Here is a 26,776-nt window from a genome sequence, read left to right on the forward strand (position 1 = left end):
AGCCATGCTGGCTACGTATAGCAGGCTGATGGTCCTGGTGTCCCTGCTAAAGGTACAACTGCCCCTGGGCCAGGGAACAGCACTTCTGTACAACTGGACACATGCTGGGAAGTCACTGCCTCCAATGCTTCACGAAAGACACATTTTGCTGTTTTAGCACATACCAGAAAACCAACTTTATATGATTGCAAGATATGAAAAACATAAATAGCCTTGGCTTTGTAAGTTCCCAATGGTATGGAAATTTCATAAAATTTTTAGAAAATGCTATCGTCAAAGATGCATACTGACCTACTTTTTTTTTTTTTTTTTTTTTTTTTGAGATGGAGTCTTTCTCTGTTGCCCAGGCTGGAGAACAGTGGCATGATCTCGGCTCACTACAACCTCTCCCTCCCGGGTTCAAGCAATTCTCCCACCTCAGCCTCCCGAGTAGCTGGGACTACAGGCGCCCACCACCACGCCTGGCTAATTTTTGTATTTTTAGTAGAGACGGGGTTATACCATGTTGGCCAGGCTGGTCTCCAACTCCTGACCTCGTGATCCACCCACCTCAGCCTCCCAAAGTGCTGGGATTACAGGCGTGAGCCACTGCGCCCGGCCCTGAGTATTTTTGGGTGAAATGACAGATGCCTTGGATGTTTTCAAGTACTATAGCATGAAAATGCTGGGTAAAGATAAAGAAAACAAGATTGCAAAATGTAGGCAATTGTTAAAGCTGGCTGATATAGTGGTTCATCAGGCTATTTTTCTCTATATTTGAAAATCTCTGTTATAAAAAATTTATAAGTATATAAAGGGAGAATCTGGGGGGGCCAGGCATGGTGGCTCATGCCTGTAATCCCAGCACTTTGGGAGGCTGAGGTGGGAAGATCCCTTGAGGCCTGGAGTTTGAGACCAGCCTGGGCAACACAGTGAGACCCTCCCTGTCTCTACAAAAAATAAAATTAAAAAAAAAGAAAGAAAAAGAAAAAAAATGAAGGGGATATATGAAGGAAAAAAGTACACAAATGCTCTTTTAAAAGAAAAAAACAGATTCCCTAACCACATTATTTTCTATCAGTAGGTAGTAGGTAGTGTTTTCTAACCTTTGAGGCTGGTGACCAACAACTTGGGTCACTTGTCCTACTGAAAGTGGTAAATCTTGTGTTCTCAGATAAATTCCTCTAAAATTCTAAAACAACTCTTTAAAGAAATAAATACAATAGGGAAGTAACCAAGTCAACAAGTGGGACAAACTCAGATTGTATGTACAGGAGGAGTTAGATGGATCAGGAAAGAGGTGCTTCACAAATGGCACCACAAAATATTAAAAATTCACAGGTTTTTTTTAAAGCACCTCTAATGTGCCTCTCCAAAAACATAAAAAGATGACAGAAAATAAGGAAACATCATCTGCTGTGTCACAGTACAAATTACAAATCATTTAGGTTTCTAATTTTAGCATCAGATTCTTTAAATACTATTATTGATCTGCTAGGAATCAATGTTCTTGAATTCAGCCACTCTTATACAAGCCACAAGTAATGTTTTCAACGAAACCATTACAGCTTCCCAAATTGTGATGTTCTCATTTTCACCTAAATGCTGGACTGTAAAAGAATAAATTACAATCTCCAGTTTAAATGGTCTTTATAATCTTTTTCTAGGAAGACTGAATAATTACTTTCCTAGAAATCTAAATTAAGAGCTTCCTGAAAACTTAATGAGTTGCGGGAAATAGAAACATGACATTTATTACTAGCCTGAACAATACCAATTTATCTCCCCTCCTCATTCTCCCTAAAGGCAAAGCCTGATTAAGAACCACCATGGTTTGGTTCTCCAGCAACTTTTATTGGTCAAAGGATGCAGAAGGATATATGGTGTCTGTGGTTTAATTAACAGGATCGTCTATAAAACAACTTTACATTTATCTTATTTTTAAAATTCTTGCTTTTGAATAAGCTGATGTGTTAGAATAGACATGCTCCTATCCCATGCAAAAAGCTGTTCAAAAATGAGCAGCTTGCAAATCTATCATAAATGAGACATTGAATAAAACATTCTTACAGTGAGGTCTAAGAAGTAGTTCAGTCTGAGAATTTGCTTCAGATACTTTTTGAAATAAAATATTCGAGGCATAAAAAAAGCAAAACTCAAAATATCTAAAACAGATACATACTGATATTTTTATCCTAGTCATTTCCCAGAGTTTTTATGTGTCTCTGTGCTCTGCTGATTAAAATAAACAACAAAAGCAGTAGGCATCTTCTAACTAAAAGTTAATTTACTAGTCTTCAACTAAAAAGTCACAGTGGAAGAACATATGTAAGATGAAGAAAGCTTTTTAACCTTTCAGATTTAAATAATACTGCATTTCAACTTTAAAGAAAGGTTCTACCATATATTTTTTGCACTGACATTTTAAAATACAAGAACAAGTCTTTGTAATACAATATATACTTCAATATACCCAATATACCTTATATGAATTAAAAACATGTCAACTTGATAACTGTAGTAAGGCATTTAAGTATTCAGCAGAAGCCATAAAGAAATTTCTTAATGAGTGGTGTCCTTTTAATATTAACTGGATTTAGTAGGTTTCCTTAAAATGAACAGGAAACAAAAGATGTGAAAAACAGGCAGTGATGCCATTATACTGAATTCCAGAAAAAGCACAGTACAAACAATGTGTTTTCTAGCAGGGAGAGCAGCAAACTGGAAATGGATGAGTGGCCCCAGCTTACATGGTCTATTGTATTTTATCAACTGCTGAGAGAAGTATTAGTAGCCCAGTAGGTTTGGGTAAAGGTACCAGAATCCTTAGTGCTAGTCTCACAGCCTAAAACAGAGCAGGTACTCCAGATATACTTCCTGAACTGACCTGGATGAAGAGGCTTTAAAATCAACAGAGCTGGACAGTATAAAGTTCACAGAAAAACTCCATTTTTCATTTTATTTTGGTATATTAGTGAATGTCTACTGATCTAGTATTTCAAGTGTGGATCACGTAAACACCATGTAGAACGTAGTAAACGGAATTAAATAAGAAAACACACTGGCTATCAATGCCAGAGTCTTTGAATATCAGGTCATAAATATAACCAATTGTGCAATATAACCAACATGATGAGAAAAGCACACCTCACAATTGACAATTTTAGTTCATATGATTAAAAAAAATAAAATCTGAAACTGCATTTAGTGCCACATTCTATCATATCATACATCAGATTCCATGCTGTGGAGACACACTGGGCTACAGGACATACAGTACATAGCATGTTTTAAACCGAAAGTGAAAGGGAAAATATGAAACAGAAAATTTTTACATACACATCTAACGGTGTTGTCCATTTAATTCGATTTATATGATTTGCTGTGCCACTTTGACTGGCTTGCAGAACACCCCAAATTCTCTTCTCCCCATAAAGATCTACTTCCATACAGAGTAGAAAAGGATGGTGGTAAAAAAAACTTCAGATTCTTCAGGTTCCAACGATTGTGTCCCAAATGCCACTGTATGAACACCTAAAAAATATTAAGAACAATTTCAAAATCTGCGTATAAATGCAAAAGTAAATACAGCTTAAAGCCTAAAAGAGAATTCGTGAATATCTTGTCTTTTAATACTTGTCTGTGCCTACTACATGATGTCGACTATAAATAAAACGTCCACTGTGGTAAATGGGAAAAAAGAAGAAGCTTTAAAAAGTTAAAGGGAGACATTTGTCAATTTTATAAATGGGCCTCCTGTTTTAGCAAAAGGCACATTCATTTAGACCTCAATCAATCCAGGAAGGGCTCCTCACTGACATAAGGAATCAGGATATCTCACCCTTCCCGTCAACCACCAACTGCCCTTCCTTTCTTTCTGAACAAGAGCATGAGAATTTCCTATAGAGTTTCAATTCTTTCAGTTAGAACATCCAACTTTAACTTATGGGTTCTTCTCCTTCTCTTTTTTTTTTTCTGAGACAGTTCTCACTTTATCGCCCAGGCTGGAGTGCAGTGGTATGATCTTGGCTTACTGCAACCTCCGCCTCCCAGGCTCAAGCAACTCTCCTAAGTTTCATGAGTAGCTGGGACTACAGGTGCATGCCACCACGCCTGGCTAATTTTTTGTATTTTGTAGAGATGGTGTTTCACCATGATGCCTAGGCTGGTCTCGAACTCCTGAACTAAAGCAACTGGCCCACCTCAGCCTCCCAAAGTGCTGGAATTAGAGCCACTGCACCCGGCTGGGATCCTCTCTTTTTCATACTGCAGCTTCCCAAAGCTTTAACAGGCCTCTGCACTTCAGCTTGCCAGGAACTCGGGGCGGGGAGGTGTCCAAACCTACCTGTGTGCTCTCCCTTGGCTCCTAACAACCACACTCCTGAGCGTTCGGGGCCTGTGCACGCCGCGGTGACCTCAGCTGTCTCAAGGCAGCATCTCCGTACTGAATACCTGAGCCCATTCTTTCTGGGTCCAGCTCACCTAAGGACCAAGCAAGTCTTCTTTTAAAAAAGGCTTTATGTTTCTTTGATTCCAAAAATAGATTAAAAAAAAAAAAAAACCAAAGTACAGAACACTGTGTATATATCCCACCATTCTGAATAAAGAGGAAAAAACTATATATATGTTTGCTTGCACTGGCACAAAACATCTCTAGCAGGATACATAAGGAATGGCTGGGGACAGGAGGGGGTGGTAACAGGGGGACTTTTCATTGCATACTCTTTTATACTTCTTGAATTTCAAATTATGTGAATATATTATTTATATAAAATAATTTAAAATTAAATTACAAAGATACAATTTTTCACTTATTAGATGGGCCAAAAGTCCAAGTATGATGATACTACACGCTGTGGACATGGCTTTAGTGAAATAAGCCCATCACTAGGAGAAAATGTGACAGCCTCTACACCAAGATCCCAAATGCTTATGTTCTCTGACCCAGCAATTCCACTTCTGGGCATTCGTCTGACACACAGACTCATGCACATGTAAAAAAAAAAAAAACATATATATATATATATATATAAAATTATTTACTGTAACATTACTTATAATAGCAAAATACTGACAACTACCCAAATGTCCAAAGTAGACTGGCTCATGAATTATGGTAACATATAGGTTGAGCTGTCCTTATCCAAATATAGGTTGAGCGGTCCTTATCCAAAATACTTGAAACCAGAAATATTTTGGATTTTTTCAGATTTTGAAATATTTCCATTATACTTACCAGTTCAGCATCCCTAATCTGAAAATCTGAAATTTGAAGCGCTCCAATGAGCATTTCCTTTGAGTGGCAATGTTGGCAATTAAAAAGTTTCAGATTTTGGAACATTTTGGATTAGGGATACTCAACCCATATTACACATTACACACACACACATTATGTATGACATTATGTGTTATATATATGTACGACATTAGGTGTTATATATATGTACCTTATGTATTTATGTATATACGGAAACTATATGCTGATTTGTAATGATTTGTAGGTTATACAATAGTAAGTAAAAAAGCAAGGCGTGGTAGTCTATCATATGATACATTTTATATAAAAAAAAGGGAAGAAAACAATGGTTTTTGAATGTATTACCCATTAAAAAAATAAAAAGTACTGCTGAAGAATCCTGATTTATACCCTTATATTTTTTTCACCTAGAGGTACTTATGATTTTGATGATCTCAGAAAAAAACACATCTTGGAAGACTGTATATGAGTTGTTCTATCTGATGCATTCAGGGATACAATATTAAAATAGCAAGGTCATGTAAATACAACCTCATGCTGAGCTTAATAATACTCAACAGCAAACCAACTGTAATGATTTAGTAACAGAGTCTTGGTTTTTGTACCAAGCTTAGTAATTTTTTTTTCTTTCTGATAAAAAAAAAAAAATACAAAAAGATGACATGTCCACTTCTGTTGAAACCCAGCCCTTCCACCTGGGCCCGACTCTCCTCCCTCCTACTCCACCTAGCACCCTCCTTCTTCCCTGCTCTCTCCTCACCCATTCTTCTTTCCTTCCCCCTCAGCATTTAAACTGGAATTTCTCCCATCACCCACAACCCTGGCTTTAAATTAACCCTTTGCACCCTACAGTGCCAGCCTGCGCTTCCTCAGGAGAGGAGTGGACACTCTGCTTGCTCACCTCCTACTTCTTCCTGACGGACGGCCATCTTCTACCTTCATAATTCTGCTGAAATTGTTCTTGATCAAAATGATCACTGACTTTCTATTCCCCATCCAAATGTGTGTTTTTCAGCTCAGTCTTAGCTTATGAGGCTTCCCTCTGTTACTATTACATTACATAATGAACACTCCTTTGATTTGCTTATAATTAGGGCTTAAGTGATACCCACATTCCCTTGATTTTCTTCACACATTTCCGACCATTTCCTTTTTCATCTTTTTTGTAGATTCCTCTTCCTCTGCTCATCCTCCAACTCCAGGGTTCTGTTGATCACTGCTCTCCTTCAACATTGTTCTCTGGACGATCACATTGCTTCCACAGTTTTAGCTGTTCCTATATATTGATGGTTCCCAAACTTATACTGCCAGCCAGGAACTCTTCCCCAAGCTTACTAGATAACTCCATGTGCATGTCTCAGTGTTACCGCAAAGGCCGCACATTCGCAACAGAGCCATCTTTATTCCCTCACATTCCCTGCTTCTCCTCTGGCTCCACCCTATCTCTGTCTAGAGACACCAGTGTGATAGCTGTGAGTCATCCTTGGTTCCTCCTCCCCTGCTGGCCCTTCCTCCTCACCTTGTCCCACCTAAGAATCAGCTGTCCTGTCCCACTATTGGGCATATGAGTCGTAAGATGCTACTGCCTAAATATATCTTAGATCCATCTCTCTCTCTCCATCTCTGCTTCCATATCTTTGTTAAAGCATTAATCAGTCATCTCTTACTAGGATTACTCAAAAATGCCTTATAATTGGTATCCTGGCCTCCAGGCCTGTCCTCCCTTCAGTTTGTTTTCAACATAACCCCCTACATACATGACTTATCTCAAGTCACAACCCATCACATCACCCACCTGCTGACAACCCACCACCTACAGCACTGGTTCTCAATCTTGGATGAACATTAGAACCGCATGAGTGAACATTTAAAAACACTGGTGCCTCGACCATACCTCAGCCCAATTAGTTCAGCGTCTCCAGAGGCAGAGCCTGGGATTAGAACTTTTAATGCATCTCAGTGACTCTAGTGCTCATCCAGGGTTGAGAATTGGTAATCCACAAGATAAAGTTCTAGATCCTTGATGAGGACTGGCTGGCTCCTGCCTTTCTTCAACCTTTTCTCCTGCTATTCCCTCTTCCTCATTCCCTTTGCTGGCTCACTCTTCCTTATATTCTGAAAGATTGAGATCATCTAACACCTTCTCCTGAAAGCCCTCCCTGACACCTCCTCCATCCTCTGGCTGGAGCAGGTGCCCTTCTTCATGTTACCCTGAGCCTGTGCATCTCTCAATTACTACATCAGCCTTGTGATATTATAATTATCCTCTGACTGTCTCCCATGAAAGACAGTTTCTTGGGGGCAAGGGGTGTGATTTATTCATTTTTGTATCCCAGCATCTGACAAATAGGCACTCAGATGTTTGAATGAATCAATTAAAAGGTGATGCCCATATATAGTTACTTTAGTAAATGACAACTGCACAGTATTTCGTCAGCTGCCTACATTAGGATTATTTTAAATTATTTTAATAAGCAACAAATACAAAAACGAGGCATTTTATAATTGAGGCATGCTCAGTAAGCTTCAGAAATAAAATTACTCTGGACTCCATAGCTCCACGATGCCCAATCTGCAACAATCGACACTACCATGTACCTATAACTCCCTTACACATGACCACTGGCCCAACAGAATTAGCGTGCCATTGACAGAGTGGACAAAGGCCTATTCTTCCTCCGTTTAGTGAAGGACCAAAGAAAGACTATGGTTCTAAATGCAAACACTTCCTGAAACCTTGACTACCCTTCCACAGCTGAGCTGGTGTGCCCATCCACTTTCATCACCATGGAAACCATCCTGATAAGAACAGGACCTTTGAACTCATATGTGATGATTTTAGGTTGGCAGGTACAGAGAGAATATTCTTTACTAAATCACTCCTGAAACTATTAATTAAAAGGTGATCTACTGAGCTACAGTGTAAAATATGCAGAAGAAAAGTTGATTAATGGAAAGGCTTTTACCTGATTCGATTTTGTTAAGTATTTTTCTTGCACACTGTACAAAAGCCTCTTCTACATTCTCCCCTGTTAGCGCACTTGTTTCCAAAAACATCAGCTCTAAAATGGACATCAAACAAAAGTCATATTTAGAAAATGATCATAATTTTCACTTACAAAAGCCTGTGTAGCATTCTCTTAGAAAAGCAGACAAAATATAATTTATGACCTAAAACCATATATTTCTGTAAATATAAAATCAATATATGTCATTATGTGTTTTTTAAATGTTAGAAGAATTTTAGCCTTTTCTGAAAAGTAACTGCTATCTTGTGCTAGCACTTAACCTTGTGAAGGGGCTGAGCAAGCAACCAGGCTTCCCCAGCCAAATGACAGCCCATCAGGAAGGAGCTGGCTTGCCAAAATGGCCCTGCCATTGATTTCAGGGAAAGTTGCAATGTCCTTCTTCAAACAATCTGAGTGTCACCACAAATATGACCTACCAGTGTTTACACTTTTTAGGGGACTATATTGCAATCTGTCATACAGCCCATGAAGAGACAGTATAGGATAATACTCTTTCTACCCACCAGAGTGGCTGTTCATCTCAGCGGAAGGGCCTGTTCTGCTTGCCCTCTCAGCAAACCATGGCCTCTCTAGCCTCTTGTATCCTCACTTGTAAAAACGGGTTTAGATGACATCTAAATTCCTTTTCATCTTTGTTAACATTCTAAACTTCTGATTTCTAAACAGCTTTTTAAAAACTGTCATGATGGCATATGGATTTCTCTCATGTTTATTTTCTTAGCAAGAAACTAGTCAAGTTACAATACAATTTGGAACCTTAGAGTCCAAATACTGATATTAGGATATTCTAGTCTTTGGTTCTAAAAATTAAAGTTATTTAAAATGTCTGAATTTTTAAAAAATCATTCTCTTATCCATTAATTAAGCAATCATTAATTTTACGTGGCATTTTCATGTATTCGATATGGAAATTCAAAAACGTTTCAAAGTCGCCTATAACCAAATGACTTAAATTTAGCAAATGAAGCCAATGAGCCAAGTATTTCTTCTTCCGCTTCCCTTTCTATTTGGGCTAATATTTCACCAAATTTCCTTCAAAATACATTAAAAAATAATGACATCATTTGGTTAGAGTCTTTAAATATTATTGTTATAAATTTCACTTTAGCCCAAGATCTCTAATATTCAAAGACCTTAGACTGAAAAGTCATTACATAATGTTACTACATTTGCTTTTATCATTATAGTAACTTCTGCAGGCAGAATGCAATATACTAAAAATATGCTAAATAGGTCTAATTTATAGAAAAAAGCAATTGGAAATTCCACATTTCCTAAATCTAATTTAATCTTGAAATTCCAATTTTTTAAATTCAAAGAAATGCTATTATCCTCAAATATGCCATTTGAAAAATAGTAAGAAATAAAAGGTCACTTGCCATTTTCTTGAGCAAATCTGGAGGCTTCTAAGAAGGTAACTTCACGATCTGCATCCAGGTCCTTCTTGTTTCCACAAAGGATGATCACAATGTTCTGACTCGCTAGCATTCGGGCATCTGTTAACCAATTAGTAAGCGCATTGTAGGTTTCTCGGCTGTGTAATATAAGATTGTGAAAATAATACATGTATTTTATAAAACTAGCAACTCTTTCCAGTCATTCTCACTACTCATACCGCTTTTCAACATTTTAGGGTAATGGCACCAACACCTTTAAGATAACTCAGACAACGTGAATGCACCAAGTATATACCATACCCACAGAGTTTGTTTCGTTTTGTTTCCGGTAAAATGAGACAGTAAGTCAGATATTTTGTTATTTTTCGTTTGTCCAGTCATAGGGCAAAAGGAAAGAGATGTTCCTTCATTCATCTGACAAATATCTATTGAGCTCTTAGCATGTGCAAGGCACTAGACTCTGGCAGGCAAGATTTCATAGCTAATTGCTGCCACTTAATGAATCCTTGCAATGTGCCAGCACTTTGTTTTACAGGACTTTATCACATTGATTGTTTATAAGGATTCCATGACACAGACTGCCATTATTCCCCTTTTCTCTGAGAAATCCAAGGCCCAGAGAGATTAATTACGTTGCCCTAGGTCACACAGCAGCCAGTGGCAAAGTCAGGACTTGACCAGCTCTGTCTGACTCCAGGACCAACTCTCAGACTTACTATTTTTGGCCCTCATGTGTCTAAGGATTGAGTTCTTCTCGTGGCCCTTTGCTAGCCTGATTGATGACTTCACACTTTAGCAGGCTGAGCCTTTCACTGCCTGGGCAAGTGCAGGAAGGGCTGGGCCAGAAACTGCCTGCCTCCTCTCAGAACGCCTGGCTCCCGAGACACAGATTGGAAGAGGGAAGCGGCTGAGTGACATCCTCTCACTGGACAGGTTCCTACCCAGAAAGGGCCCCCAGGTGTTGCATTTAGATGACACATTTCTAAGACAGTGCTACTGAGATCAGCGCTGCTGAATGTGATTTCCTCATGGATAGAAATGTTCTATAATCTGTTCTGATATGGTAGTCACCAGCCACATGTAGCTTCTGAGGACCTGAAATGTGGCCAGTGCAATCAAGGAACAGAATTTTTTATTTTATTTCAGCTAAATTGCCATATGTCACAAACAGCTTGTGAAGATCTAAGTGCTTCACATTAACTAATTTAAACCTCCCAATAACCTCCTGAGGATCATGTGATTATTACTACCTCCATCTTACAGACAAGGAAACTAAGGCCCAGGCAGCTGCAGCACCTGGCCTGAGAGGGTCAACCAGCTAGTGACTGCAACTGGGATTTGAACCCAGCAGTCTCAGCCCAGAGTCTGTGTCCTCACCCTCTCTCAACTCACTTCTAATAACTTTCCATACATAAAGCTTTGTGAACCTTAAGGAAAGTGTCCAAGCATCATGTCAAGAAATGTAATGTAATAGCATGGATTGCTTTATCCACCTAAAACCTTACAAACACATTTCTCTGCAGGGGAAAGCAGTGGGAGGGGCTCATTCAAAGACCTCTGAGACCCCAGATGGAAGGGCTAAGGGTCTTCCTGGATGCCAGCCACACCACCATCCCTGGACACACAAAGCACACACTGCACGGAGGGCACCTCGCCAAGACCAGCCTTTGGGCTGCAGGGCACTGAGCACCCTTCTTCACCACGAGGAGCTGGCATTACCTGGTGATATCATAGACAAGGAGAGCCCCGGCCGCGCCTCGGTAATAACTTCTCGTCACGGACCTGGAAGAATTATACTGGTTTTACTTTCAACCAATTGAGACCCTTTACTGTATCCCACCTTCCCAAGAAAAAACACCCATGCTTGCTTTGTAAACCACAACACAGGGACAGACACTGGTTTAAAAGAGAAATGATTCAAAGATATCTGAACATACATGTGAGGGGTTATTCTGCCTGAAATCACATCACTGTGGCAAGTAGGAGATTCCTTCACAGCGGATGCAGTTCTCTGATGGATGTCTCGAGAACTCCTAGCAGGGTGAGCTGTCTGCAGGCGGAAGCCAGCACCACCCCTTAGATGGACACTAAGGGGCTCAGCAATCCACTCACTTCTCTGTGGGCTCCTCATCTACCCCACTCCCCGGCACAACTTTCTCCATCTCTTCCAGTTCTCGCCACCTCTTGGGGCAGTGGAATCCATAGTCACCACAGGAATCCACAGTCACCACGGCCCTGCACCCACCTGCGTCCCTGTCCCATGACTACGGGAAAACTGAGTGTCCCACCACGTCATACCCACTCTCACATTCAAGAAGGCGTCTTTCAGTCATACATGTTTTCCCCTACATTGTCAATCTCTCCTTTTTTGTGAGATTTTTCCCATTAGTGGCCGGATACCTATAATCCCAGCACTTTAGGAGGCCCAGGAGGGAGGACTACTTGAGGCCAGGAGTTTGAGACCAGCCTGGGTAACAGAGAGAGACCCTGTCTCTATAAAAAATTAGCCAGGCATGGCAGTGCACACCTGTAGTCCCAGCTACTCAGGAGGCTGAGACAGAAGGACTGCTTGAGCCCAGGAGTTCGAGGTGACGGTGAGCTATGATCATGCCACTGCACTCCAGCCCGGGCAACAGAAAGAAAAAAAAAAAAAGAAGCCAGGAGTTCAGGATTTTTCCTATTAGCAAAATAAAAATAAATTGGCTCTGGTACCGCCCATCTTAAAACACAAAACAGAAATATGCTGCACAATCTTTTCAGCTACTGCCCCACTGTCTGCTCTTCTCCACATCCAACTTTCTTTTTTGAGACAGAGTTTCGCTCTTGTTACCCAGGCTAGAGTGCAATGGCGCGATCTTGGCTCTCTGCAACCTCCGCCTCCCAGGTTCAAGCAATTCTCCTGCCTCAGCCTCCTGAGTAGCTGCACCCGCCACCACGCCCGGCTAATTTTTGTATTTTTAGTACAGATGGGGTTTCGCCATGTTAGCCAGGCTGGTCTCGAACTCTTGACCTCAGATGATCCACCCGCCTTGGCCTCCCAAAGTGCTGGGATTATAGGCGTGAGCCACCATGCCTGGCCCCACATCCAACTTTCTGAAAGAGCTGTCTTTACCTGCAGCTTCCTCTTCTTTACCCCCAACCTGGTGTTCATCTCTGCTACTCCCCAAAAGCCTGTCAAGGTCCCCACCCTCTGTGCAACCGAAGCTGGCGCGGGCATTTCTGTCCTCACTCACTCGTGCAGCCTCTGCGCCCTGCACTCTGCTAGTCTTCCTCCCGCTCACCAGCCACTTCTCTGGCTCTGGTCATTCTTCTGAATCTGCCCTGCTGGGATTGCGATTCCTCAGAGCTGGGTCCTGGGCTCTCTTAACATTCTACTCGAATTTTGTCTCCAGCTCAGATCCAAGTGCTGCCTCTGTATCTCCATGAGACTGCCTGATAAACATGTCAAACTTAACATCTGCAGAGCAGAACTCTTTTTGGTCCCACGCTCCAGGCCCATCCTGGCCTAGGAAGAGGCAACACCACGCACACTCTGTTTCTAAAGCAAATCAGCTCCACATTCATTCTCAATTCCTGTGCACCTCCACATTCACTCCGCCAGCCTAGTCCAGTCTCCTACACTACACAAATCTTGTGTCTGCCCACGCTGCTGTCCCTGCTGCCATGTGTGGCCCACAGTCCATTCTTCAGAGCAGCCCAACTCATCAAGGCCCACGTCAGGACATCCCCGTCACTGTACCTGGCCCTTTGGCCCCATTCTCTTCCCTGCTGCCAGCCCCTGCCACTCCCGTCTGGGCTCATCACACCACTGGCTTTCCTTGTCCCTTGGGTCTCATTAACACTGTCTCCTCAGCAACGTTCCCCAAGCACTGCCATCCAGTGGACCCCCTCTGTCTATCTCAGCGCACTGTCTCCTCCACTTGGTGGCACCATCCCACTTGGTGGGATGCTCTTTCTGTCTCTGCCTCTGTGTTGGCTGCCTGCCTCCCCTCCACGGGGCAGGGCTCTGCTGTCTCACTCACCAGAGGATCCCAGTGCCTAGCACAGGGCCTGGACCACTGCTAGCTAGACATTCCCAGAACTTAACTGTGGCCTAATTAAATTTAAAAAAAACATATTTGGTCTTCGTCCCAGGTTCCTGGCACAGAGGCCCAAACCCTATGATGTCTTTAGTGATAAAGGTGTCTTTTGTAAGCCAAGGAGATAATCGTGGGAAGAGTAGCAGGCTAGAGAGCCTTGGGATCGGGACTATGGCCGTGGGAGCCCTTGCCGTGTGAGGAGAGTGCTGGAACTTATAGCCTCACCTCAGCCCTCTGGGGAGGAAAGAGGAGCTGGAGATTGTCAATCATCAATGGATAATGTTTTAATCAATCGTGCCTTTGTAATAAAACTTCCACAAAAAAACCAAAAGGATGGGGTTCAGAGAGCTCCTGGGCTGGTGGTGGCATGGAGGTGCTGGGAGGTGGCCCATCCCCATACCTCGTCCTCCTGAGCATCTCCTCCACTGGGCTGTGCCTGAATTGACACCTATCTAACAAACCAGTAAATGCCAGGAAAAATGTTTTTCCTGAGTTGTGTGAATCATTCTAACAAATTCTCCAACCTGACAGGGATGTGAGGGATGGAGGGCGTGGGAACTGCCAGATCTGTAGTTGGCCAAGAAGTGCAGGAAGCCTGGGCACTCCAGTTGTGACTGGTGTCTGAAGCGGGGGTGGCAGTCTAGGAGACTAAGCCCTTAGCCTGGAGGGTCTCCATTAACTCTGGGTAGTGTCAAAAGTGAATTGAAGTGTTGGACACCCAGCTGGTGTCAGAGAATCCGACTGGCTGGTGTGAAGAAAAACCCCATAGACTTGATGTCAGAAAAAAAAAGACACCACAGAAATGAACTATCCTTGGAGAACAAAGAAACCCGTGGAGCTTGCAACAAACAAACAAACAAAATTCCTAATTACTACTTTGCTACTTGGAAAAGAGGAGCTACTTTTAAATGTACTTTTTAGCTCTTAGTCAGGAAGCTTCAAGGTCTTCATGTAGCTTGAAGCTTTTCCTCTCTGCCTTGAGACTGTTACCAAGAGAGGTACACGCTTTAAGGACTGGCGGCAGGTAGAGGTGCAGAGTGGACTGTTTGCTCTTCACCCTCTGCCCTCCTAGGGCAGGGGGAAAGGCCTCGCTTGTTCACATCTATTAAGAGACAGCGCCTTTCTATTCTTGCTCAGCAGGCAACTAGCTTCTAGAGGAAGAGGGAACTACGAGTTCTCTTCAAGACAAGCTGTATCACATCTACTTCTTAAAATTTTACTTTCAAATTTATTTTACTACACTGTCTTTTGACAAATGGTTTCTTATACAAATTACTCAAGTATACAAATTTACACATTTAAGAGTACTACTTTGAGGTGTTAAATTTTCTTACAAAAGTAATTTAACCAATATAATACATGTGGATAGTTTTAAAGTGAAATGTTACGAAAAGTCTCTAAATTAAACACAGCCATCTCCTGCCTCACTCCTCTCTGGGAGCCCTACTCTTCGAAAGCGAGGTGAGTTCTCTCTTTCTGGTAACTGGGTTTCCTTTAATTAAGTCATTAAAAGAGCACATACTGCGCCCCTGTGTGCTAGACACTATTCTGGGCACAGGGGAAACAAACAGAAAACTCAAAAACCCTTACACTCATGGATATTACAGTTTCTTTCTTCTCATTTCTACAAAAGGTTTAGGAAACTGAATTTCAGAGCTGTTTCTTCCCCGCTCTGACAGAGCTGTGAGCTCACTTACAGAGCCCCTCACTTGTTCCCCTGGTCCTCCCGGAAGGGCAGTGCCATCACATACTGACTGCTGTCTTCGTCTTCCCTCACCGTCCCTCTAGACCTGTGCCATTCTGAGCTGGATCTTCCGGCTGGCTTCATTTTCCTCTTTCTGGGTTCATGCCCTTGTCCTGGTGAATTATATCCTCCTAAACTTTCTAAGAAAGTACATTTCTAAGAAGTCTCTAAGAAAGATAATCTTGGCTTCCTCCTCATTCTTGCACATCTGTTACTATTCAGCCTTTACTTGCACACTTAACAGTTTGGCTAAGTTTAGAATTTTAGGTTGGAGAATTATTTCACCCTGAGTTTTGAAGGCAATGCTTCCATTTCTTTTAGCTTCCAATGTTGCTGTGGAAGGGTCCAAAGCAATTCCGTTTTTCACACTTTATATGTGGCTGCTTTTTCCCTCTTGGAACCTTTCTGGTCGTCTTTACTTCATCTGTGGTGTTCTGAAATTTCACATGACACGCTCTGGTCTGGACTTTTTCCTTACTATGTTTGATTTTAGGTGGGCCAATTAATCTGGAATCTCATTCCTTCAGTGAAACATTTTCTTCTATTGTTCCCTCTGCTCTTCTCTCTTCTGGAACTCCTAATAGTCAGGCATTGCATCTTCTGGATTAATTCTGGAGGATTCTTTATGTCATCTCTCCCATTTTTCACCATAAGTTTATTTAACATATTATTCTGATTGCTCTTTTTAAGTATGACTTTGTTTCTATTACATACTTCAATGCAATCTCTGCTCTTCTTCCTAAGGATACTGTGGTTTTAGTGTGTTTTTCTTATTCCCTCAAAGTTCCAGCTTCTTTACTTTGAGCTCTCTCTTTTGCTATAGAAACTTTCTTCAAACTTCTGCCTGATCATTAAGAGCAAGTAATGAAAAAGTCTAAAAGAAGCTCTTTATATGTGGGTGGAGCAGGTGGGCTTGGAGGGTTTTACTTTCAGATGACTGGACAGAGACTGGGCTGTTTGACTGGGAAAGCAAAATGTCAGTCCCTTCAAGCCTTTCCTTTCTGACTATTCATTTTTCTGCAGAGAAGGCTCCTTTCTCCTATGTGGGACATACACACCTGGCTGCCAGCGACCAGGGAAGAGGTAGGGGAGGTGGGTTGGGGCCCAGAGGCTTTCATTTTCACTTAATTTCCCTCTTTTCAGGCCTGACCCCACGCCCTCAGGTGGGCCTTATGACCTTTAGTCTAGACCCCATTTCAATGTAAAAGACTGAGCCTCTTATTTCGGGTGTAAACATGAACCTCTGTAACCTCTACCTCCTGTAGAACCTGATGCTTCCAAATCCTGACCTTTTCTGGGACTCTGGAGGAAGAAATGGCTTCTATTACAGCACTTAAGGTGGAGCTCCTTCTGCTGTCAGAGCACCATCTACCTCCTATCTTTAAGATTTTTTTGGAAATCTCTCAATCATAATTGTGCACTCACTCAATCTTGGCCTTTTTGAGTTAATTCAATTTCAGTTACTTAATAGATATTTCAGTGGGGTTCTGAGAGGGAAGACATAAATGTCTAATTGAATCCACCATGTTTAATCAATGCTTCCAGAAAAATGATGGTGATTAAAGGTGGTTATGGTATTTTTGAAGCAATTATTGAACTTCAATTACTTAATTAATTTTTGAGATGAGTTTTGCTCTTGTTGCCCAGGCTGGAGTACAATGGCGTGATCTCAGCTCACTGCAACCTCCACCTCCCGGGTTCAAGTGATTTTCCTGTCTCAGCCTCCAGAGTAGCTGGGATTACAGGCACCTGCCACCACGCCTGGCTAATTTTTTTATTTTTAGTAGAGAAGGGGTTACATCATGTTGGCCAGGCTGGTCTTGAACTCCTGACCTCAGGTGAGGAGGTCTGCCTCAGCCTCCCAAAGTGCTGGGATTACAGGCATGAGCCACTGTGCCAAGCCAAACTTCAATTATTTAATATACGACATATACTCAACTTCAAGTGAAATGTTTACAAATGGGGTGGATTTTATTTCATTGAATTATAAAACTATGAATATCAGTTCTGACTTTGTGCATCTGTGCAAAAACCACAACTAAAATATTAATCTATTTTCTTGCTTTAGTAGTTACAGAATACTAAACATGTAACCCCATTGCAATGACTGAAGTCATTCTGAGCCTCAGTTATGACCCTATTGTAAAAAAAGTGTGGAGAGAATATTTTGTGGAGTGTGTATCAAACATCAGAACATGCTCTAGTTAATGTAAAACAAAACAAACCCTCACAAGAGGTTTTAAAAAGTTCTTCTTTAAAGGAACACAGAAAAACAAGCTTGTGCTTTGATTTGAATCTAGAAACATACTGTACAATACACAGTGCCACATCCTCCTGAGAATGGGTCAGCCTCCGAGTTATAATGCAGTTGCCCAGAGATCCTCCTGTATTCTTTAGTAATCCATGCTGCAGAGAGCTAATCTGAATTTTAGCTGTCTTGTCAATCAAAGTTTCCAAAAATGAAGTTTCTGAGATTAGGACAAGGAAGGGGTGTGTTGGGGAGGGAGTGAGACCTTATATATTGAGAGAATATCATCAATTATTTTAAATCAAATTTTCAAATATTTTTATTAAGTTAGAGAAAAGCTACCTGAATCGTTCTTGTCCTGCTGTATCCCATATTTGTAACTTTACATATTTACCACCAACATTTATTATCTTTGAACCAAATTCCACTCCTATTGTATGATTTGAGTCATCTTTGACTAAAAAAGAAAAACAAGAACAGCATATTTAATTGTAGAACATTAACAGGCTTATAGATTTAAACAAGTGACACTAAAACCAAGAGTTACATCAATGGGGAATGGACATTACTCTAGCCATTCAATTCTCCAACATTCCACTGAGAAGATGCATTTAGTTTTAAAGATAATACACACAGCCCCTATTCTCAAAGAGACATAAAGATTTTTCTCAAAACCCCCAAACAAATCATACATTTAAAAACCTATGCCTGAAGGTAGCCCTGCCATATCCGAACCACATCCAACTGTGCACTGTTAAGATGCTCACAGATGTTGACTGCTGACATACCAGGGTACCATTCTGAAGGGCATAACGCCCAGTGACAGGTATGGAACTCAGTAAGTAATGAGGTGGAGACAGTTTCAACTACTGTATTTGAATGGTTAAATAGTCTAAAGAAATAACAGTGAGTGGAAGGAAAAGCAGAGGAAAAGGGAAAAGGAGGAAAAAAATTGAACCAAAGAAAAAACACCCTCCAAAAACCCCAAAACAAAGCACCCTCCAAAAAACCCCAAAACACCCTCCAACAAACCCCAAAACAATACACCCTCCAACAAACCCCAAAACAATATAGCCTCCAACAAACCCCAAAACAATACACCCTCCAACAAACCCCAAAACAAAACCCTATGCAAGCTACAGGTGTTTGAGATTTCATTAATCGTAGTGTTCTATGGAAATGATTTGGGATGAATTTGTTGGAGAAATTAGTACTATTTGAATGGGCAGGAGACAGGCAAAATAAGTATTTTGCTAAACCCAGTGGGAATACACTGCTTATGAAAGAACATTTCTGTGATGATAAACAGATAAGCTAAAATTGAATATCATGGCTAGGCTATACAGTCCATTGGCTAGTTTATATTTTGTAACTGCAGAACAAAATTTAATTGTTTCAGAGATCAGGGATGCCACTGGCAACTGGATTTATTATTTACAGGGCAGAGGGTAGATAAATGGTTACAGTGACTATGCTAGTCTGTTTCATGCCCAGACAGTATAGAACTAGTATGGAAATTCCATTAGGAGTAAACTACCAGGAAAAATGCAGAGTAAAATCCTTCAAAAAACAGTAACTAAAGGCCAGGGGCATCCTGGTTACAAAGAGAGACCTTCCGTTCATCACTGTTGTGAGAAGTTGCGGAGAGGACCATGCAGGGGAGTTCTCTGAGGAGGACAGAATGATTATATAAGCTGGGTACTTGGCCCAGAACCCTCTGGGTATTCTTTTCTAAGACTGTACCACACAAAGTCTTGGCAACTTGTAAATAAACTATCCAGTGAATGAATACTTGTTAAATTCAGTAAGGACCGGTTCTGTGACTAAGCCACACTGGGTCCATGTCACTAAACAAACAGGCTCCAACAAGCTCTTGGGTGATGAAAATGGAAGTAGCAGAGTAAATTTCTAGGATTTTATTATTCTTCAAAGCTTTCTGCCAAAACACCCCAAACTGGCTCTTTCTCCTTTTTACCCACCACCTACCATGCCTCACGTATACTTTCTTAAGATAAACTTAATAAGACACTCTGTTTTTGAGCCTTCACCCACCTGCCACTAACTAGACAGGTCTTTCTCCACAATTCTTCCCATTATTATAAAAGCATTTTTTGTTTTAAGGGCCTTTCAAACCTACAGTCTTCTACAGCCTTCCAAGATCTCACATTATTTGAAATAAAAAATTCAACCTCCTTTACCAAAACAGTGAAGATCGATGGTAAAAGATGGGCTGTGTGGTCAAGAGGTCTGTTTCTGGCCTGTAAAACAGAATTGATGACAGCAACTGCCTTAACTACAATACAAGCCCACTATGAGGACCAAATGTTGTTATTTTATCCAAAATGCATGCCTAGAGCTTCTCTGGCTGCTCTGTCAGGAAATGGGATTCCTGCCAGAGAACCCCTCTGCTATCTTCAACATCACTATATGATCTCTCAGCATCTGGAAAATGTACAGTATAAGTAACTGTACATTGAACCACTGTTAAATAGAAATGCTAACTTAATAAAAAATCACATCACCCAAAGTTTAATAACATAACCCTTCAAAATAGTTTCAAACTATTACATTTTCCTCTGAAAAAAGTTTAAGTTTTACTGTAAACAAATCTGAGCGAGAGGGCTCTCAGGAGACATGCACGGAAGAATGACTATTTGATGACACTTACATTTTTTTTCAATAAACTGATGAAGTAAGCAAGATTTGCCAGTTCCTGCATTTCCAATAACCAAGAACTTAAACAAAAAATCTGAAAGATAAAAAGAGACTGTGAAAATAACTTCAAAATGGTGCTGTGAATTTCTTCTTAGATCATGATCATAAAATTTAGTATCTTAGTTGTTAATATAACAGGAAAAAGAGGTAACTGAGTATCTTGTGAAATGACAATATACATGTTGACTTACCTTTTCACATTTAAGGATTTTAGATATTTGGCTGACATGTTAATTCAGTGGTTTTCCAAACTGTGCTCTTTGAATAATTACTTTGCAAGCTGAAAGTCTGAAAACTACTCTTGGAATGAATAAAACTTGTCCCTTTGCTAGCCACTATTCAAAGAAATATGCATATTCAGTTGGCAGCAAACTTAGTTTAGAAATTTCAAGTGTTTTCTGTACAAAAGAATAAATCTGGTAGACTTTGAAGAGTCTACTTCTTTCTTCTTTTTAAAAAGCAGGGGAAAAGGGAAAAGGAAAAAAATAAGTTTTGTCTGCACTTGCAGATTTACGTGGTCTTGCTTCTTTTCCCTCATCTGTAATTTGTAACGGCATAAGCCAAGTTTAGGTCAGCACTTCAAGTGTGAAATTTGTCTGATTCAATGACAAACTGAATAATTTCTTCTTTACACATAGTAATATATTTAATTTGGGATATTATTTTTTACAAAATGGAAATAAAAAGGATTTCCAAATGGAAATTGTTAATTAGCATGATGTAGTATCAGTAACTTCATATTACCCATGTTAATTCACTTTGTTTTTTCTGTTACCAAAGAACTGTAATTCTGCATAGCTTAGGAGCTTAGGAGCTCGGGAGTACCAGAACACCAACTCCCTCCTCTCCGTTTCACTCAGCTGCTAAGTCCACTCCTTACCCTTGCTCCTGACCCACCACTGCTAATCCCCACTGCTGCCTGACTCCTTCTGTGGCCTCAAAGGCTCTGCTCTGTATTCCTGGCTCCTCTATTTGTACCTTTGAAAGTGTCACCTCCACACTCTTTTCCAGATCAGACCAAGCACTCCCTCTTCAATTAAGCTCCAAGATGTGTTGCTTTACTGATGGCCTACCTCTGTCACCAGTTTCTTAAGAACTATGTTAATCACCACTGAGAGATGAAGCCTATTCAACCTCTCATAATATTCACACGGTTATAGGCAATCAAACTAAAAATAATGCTATTAGAATTTTGTTAGCATTAAAAAGTTCCAGGCTGAGCGTGTTGGCTCACAACTGTAATTCTAGCATTTTGGGAGGTTAAGGAGGGAGGATTGTTTGAGCTCAGGAGTTCAAGACCAGCCTGGGCAACATACGAAAATTCTGTTCCTCAAAAAAATAAAACTAAAAAACTTAGCCGGGTGTGGTGGCACACAGCTGTAATCTCAGCTACTCGCGAGGCTGAGGAGGGTGTATCACCTGAGTTCAGGGGTTCAAGGCCGCAGTGAGTTAGAATGGTGCCACCACACCCCAGCTTGGGTGACAGCGCACTCTGTCTGTAAACTAATTAGTCAATGGATAGGTTAAAGAGTAAAATGGACAAAACTGAGGAGAGAATTAGTGAATCACAATAAAACCCGGAGATTACCAGTAGGCAGTACTGAGAGCTGAGGACAGAACATATAAAAGAACTCAAGAGACATGGAGGATTGAAGGAAACGATCTAACATGGGTCTAACAGGAATTTTGAAATTAAAAAAACAAGAGAATGAGGGTAGAGAGCACATATTAAAAGAAATAATGGCTGAGAATTTTATAGAATTAAAATTAAAGGACTGTTCAAATAAAAAATAACTCTGAACCATGAGACGAATAAATAACGATAAATCTACACATAAATACACAATTGTGAAACTGCAGAATACACATGAAGACTGTAAAAGCAATAAGAAAGAAAGGAAAGAAGGCTTATAAAGAAACTAGGTGTCTTGATTCCAAAGGTCCGAAAGCAATGGGGTACTATCCTCACAGGGCTGAGAAGAGGGGCAAAAACAACCCATCATTGTTGCATTTGATGTGCAAAAAAATTACCCTTAAAGCCCAGGTGGACTTCCACTTCCATGACAATGGAGTAGAAGAACTTTTTCCTATTTTTCTCACTAAGAACAACGAAAAACCCTAGAAAAGGATGGGCGTGGTGGCTCATACCTGTAATCCCAGCACTTCGGGAGACTGAGGCGGGTGGATCACCTCAGTCAGGAGTTCGAGACCAGCCCAGCCAACGGCGAACCCCCATCTCTACTAAAAATACAAAAATGAGCCAGGCGTGGTGGTGGGTGCCTGTAATCCCAGCTACTCAGGAGGCTGAGGCAGGAGAACTGCTGGAACCTGGAAGGTGGAGGTTGCAATGGGCCAAGATCGCACCACTGCACTCCAGCCTGGGTGACAGAACAAAACTCAGTCCAAAAAAACAAAAAAACAAAAAAACAAAAACAATAACAACAAAAAAACCACCCTAGAAAAGAAATACCAAACTCTGAGGCCAGGCACAGTGGCTCACGCCTGTAATCCCTGCACTTTGGGAGGCCAAGGTAGGTGGATCATCTTGAGGTCAGGAGTTTGAGACCAGCTTGGCCAACATGATGAAACCTGTCTCTATTAAAAATAATAATAATTAAAAAAATTAGCCAGGCGTGGTGGCGAGCACCTGTAATTCCAGCTACTCGGGAGGCTGAGGCAGGAGAATCGCTTGAACCTGGGAGGAAGAGGTTGCAGTGAAGCAAGATTGTGTCACTGCACTCCAGCCTGGGCAGCAAGAAAGAAACTCCGTCTCAAAAAAAAAAAAAGGACTCTGAAAGAGTGGAGCAAAAGAAGGCCAGTGTACCAGAGATTTCAGTGAACCAGGGATTTCAGGGCCCAAGGAATGATTTGGAAGGGGTTCTTTTTGCCTCTTATATCCTAGGCTTGGAGCAGAACAGGCTGGCAACCCAGAAATGCCAATGGACGCAGACCAAAAAAGTCCTAGCAAAAGCCTGCTCTCTGTAGCCATGGGACCAAAAAAGGGGCAGCCAAGCAAGAGAGAGGAAAACTCTTACACAGTAATGACTCTATTCTAGCCAAGCACCACAGCAAAAACTATAGTCCAACCTGTATCCATGCCAGCAAAGGCCGAATGGGGAGCCTAAACTTCCACCCTTGCAAGGCTACAACCAGGCATATCAATATCCCCACAAAGATGGTGTCAGAGAAGACCAAGTAGGAAGCTAGGGCTTTCATCTCTGCTGGCTGGGTAATGAGCTATCCTGTGCCCCTGCCACAGTGTCAGTGGAGGTCACCAGGGAAAGAGGGACGAGAACATTCTAATCCTTACCCAGCAGTAACAAGATGAATTCCTCTCATGTGTCAATGGAAGCAAGTGGGGAATCTGAACTTCTAGATTCCAGAATCTAGACATGATGGCAGTGATAAGGTAGTGTCCAAGAGAGGAAGACAATTAAAAGATTTAAATAAAGATCTAAGGTCCTATAACATAATATAAAAATATCCAGGTTTCAGTTGAAAACTCCTCATCATAACAAGAACCAGGAAGACCTCAAACTGAAAGAAAAAAGATAATAGACATATTCCTATGTCAAGATGACAAATGTTAGAATTATCTGACGAAGATTTTAAAGCAGTCATCATATCCAACAAGTAACACAAGCATGCTTGAAACAAACAAAAAAATTAGAAATCGTCAGCAAAGAACTAGAAATCTCAGCAAAGAACTAGAAGATACACAGAAGAACCAAATAGAAATTTTAAAACTGAAAAATAAAACTACCAAAATAAAAGTTCAGTGGATGGGCTTGACAGCAGAATGGAAGTGACAGGAAAGAATCAGTGAACTAGATGACAAAATGATAAAGTATCCAATCTGAACAACAAAGAATAAAAGGTTGAAATGAATAAACAGAGCCTCAAGGACCTGGGGACAATGAAAAAGATCTAACATTCATGTCACTGGAGTCCTGGAAGGAGAGGTCAAAGAGAAAGTGGTTGAAAAAAGCACTCTAAGAAATAGCACTGAAAACAAATTTGGTGAGAGACATAAATCTACAGATTTGGAAAGCTGAATGAACCCAAACAGGATAAACTCAAAGAAGTCCATGACAAGATACATCATAATCAAACTTCTGTAAACTGCACACCAATAAAAAGTCTTAAAGGTAGCCAGGGAAAAATGATACCATATCTACAAGGCAAATACAATTCGAATAACAGCAGATTTCTCATCTGAAGCCAGAGAGGCCATAAGAGAGTGACTGTACTTTTCAAGTGCTCAAAGAAAGAAAACCTTTCAACCCAGAACCTTATGTCCTGTGAAACTATTTTTCTGGAATAAAGAGTAAATGAAGACATTCTCTGATTTAAAAAAAAATTAACAGAATTTATCACCAGGAAATCTACCTGCAAAAGAATAGCTACAGGAATTTCTCTAAACAAGAAGAAAATGATAAAAGAAGGAATCTTGGAACATCAGAGTGGAAGAAAGAACATGGAAAGCAAAAACATGGGCAAATACAATAGGCTTTCCTTCTTGAGTTTTCTTCATTATGTTTAACTGTTTAAGAAAAATAGTATTATCTATATGATTCTAAAATATGTAAAGGTAATACTTAAGACAATTAAAACAAGACAGGATAAAAAGATGACAACAGTAAACTATGATATATATATATAACTATGATAAGTTATGTATATATAAAGTAAGACATAGAGTGACCACTGAAAAAGCTATGAGCAGAGATATATTCCAAAGCACTCTTGGTAAATCAAACAGAATTCTTTAAAATGGCCAGTCAAGGCAGGCTGGAAAAGAAAACTGAGAAATAAAATGGCAAACCTGAGTCATACAATATCAATAATTACAATAATGTAAATGGAATAAATACATCAATTAAATGACAAAGATTGGAAGATTGACTTAAAAAGCATGACCTAATCATACGCCGTCTACAAGAAACTCACTTCAGTTATAATGACACGGGCTGCTGAAAGAATGGAAAAGGATGTATCATACAAACATTAATCAAAGAAAAACAGGGCTGGCTGTATTAATATCAGATAAAATAGACTTCAGAACAAAGAAAATAACCAGAGACAGAAAGGGCCATTACATAACTATTAATACAAGGGTAAACCCACCAATAAGATATAGGTATCTTGAACGTGTATATGCCAAACAGCTGTAAAATACGTCAAGCAAAAACTAACACAATTAAAAGGCCAAACAGACAAACCCACCATTATAGCTCGAGATTTTAACATTAAGTAAAATGTTAACAGTATGGTTGGCAGTTTCTTATAAAACTAAACATTTAACTACCATATGACTCAGAAACTGCACTCCTAGACATTCATCTCGGAGAAATGAAGGTTTGAGTCATATAAAACCCTGTATATGAATGTTTATGGCAGTTGTATTGGTATAGCCCAAAATTAGAAACAACCCAGATGTTCTTTAACAGGTAAACTGTTAGACAATCTTTGGTACACACATAACAAGAAATGCTACTCAGCAATAACAAGGATTAAACTGTCAATAGATGCAATAACCTGGATGTATCTCCAGAGAATTATACTGAGTGAAAAAGTCAATCCCCAAAAATTGCAACTGCAAGATTCCATTTATATAATATTCTTAAAATGACAAAATCATAGAAATGGAGAATAGTGGTTGCCAAAGGCTAAGGATAATGTGGTGATAGGAAGGAAGTCTGTGCCTATAAAAGGGCAACAGGAGAGATCTTTGTGGTGACCGAAGTGTCCTGTATCTGTGTCAACATCAATATCCTAGTTGTGATATTCTGCAATAATTTTGTAAGTTTTTCCCATTGGAGAAAACTAGGAAAAAGGTGCATGAGAACTCTGTATTTTTTCTTAAAACTATATGAATCTGCAATGATCTCAAAATAGAAAGCTTAACGGAAAAAAAAATACGTGATATCATCAGACAATGACTCTGTAAGTTTACTATGCACAGTCCCCAAACTGGAAGAACTAGCAAAGGATTCAAGAAGGAAACAATACTAGAAGGAAGGAGCAGCAGATAAGCAGCTGAGCTGTCCATCAATTCTTTTTCTGTGTGGTGATACATGTATTTAGATAACATAGATAAAACTATAAGGAGACAATGAATTATTCCTTGGTAGATGATGAGAATCCAACTTCATGAGGAGTTTCAGTTAGTGCTGAATTACCTGGATCTCACAGAAATCATTCTGGCAGGAATGCATCATGTTCTCTCAGAGTGTTCAATGTTTGCTGGTTTGCAGCAATGATGATCTCACTCATCATGACTCCATATCAGAATATGGCAGAATCTGTACTAGTTTTATGGGTTTAT

General features: G+C 40.4%; 1 protein-coding gene across 4 annotated transcripts in view; it reads right to left on the reverse strand.

Moving 5' to 3' along the window:
• Positions 1–1,812: 1,812 nt before the first annotated feature.
• RAB4A (RAB4A, member RAS oncogene family) overlaps positions 1,813–26,776 on the reverse strand; it is a 33,979-nt gene continuing 9,015 nt past the window's right edge. Inside the window, exons 2-8 of one of the 4 annotated variants that reach the window (XM_002809329.5) lie at positions 20,402–20,482; positions 18,076–18,190; positions 11,382–11,444; positions 9,645–9,799; positions 8,203–8,298; positions 4,325–4,461; positions 1,813–3,513 (exon numbers count right to left, since the gene is read on the reverse strand). In XM_002809329.5, coding sequence (XP_002809375.1) covers positions 4,346–4,461; positions 8,203–8,298; positions 9,645–9,799; positions 11,382–11,444; positions 18,076–18,190; positions 20,402–20,482 — 626 coding nt within the window. In that variant the 3' untranslated portion in view covers positions 1,813–3,513; positions 4,325–4,345. Of the gene's footprint in view, positions 3,514–4,324; positions 4,462–8,202; positions 8,299–9,644; positions 9,800–11,381; positions 11,445–18,075; positions 18,191–20,401; positions 20,483–26,776 lie in introns of those variants that run through there. The other 3 variants (XM_009235180.4, XM_009235232.4, XM_009235205.3) reach the window with 3 other exon arrangements.

Source organism: Pongo abelii, chromosome 1 (assembly GCF_028885655.2).
Source record: "Pongo abelii isolate AG06213 chromosome 1, NHGRI_mPonAbe1-v2.0_pri, whole genome shotgun sequence".
In the NCBI taxonomy this organism is placed as follows: Eukaryota; Metazoa; Chordata; class Mammalia; order Primates; family Hominidae; genus Pongo; species Pongo abelii.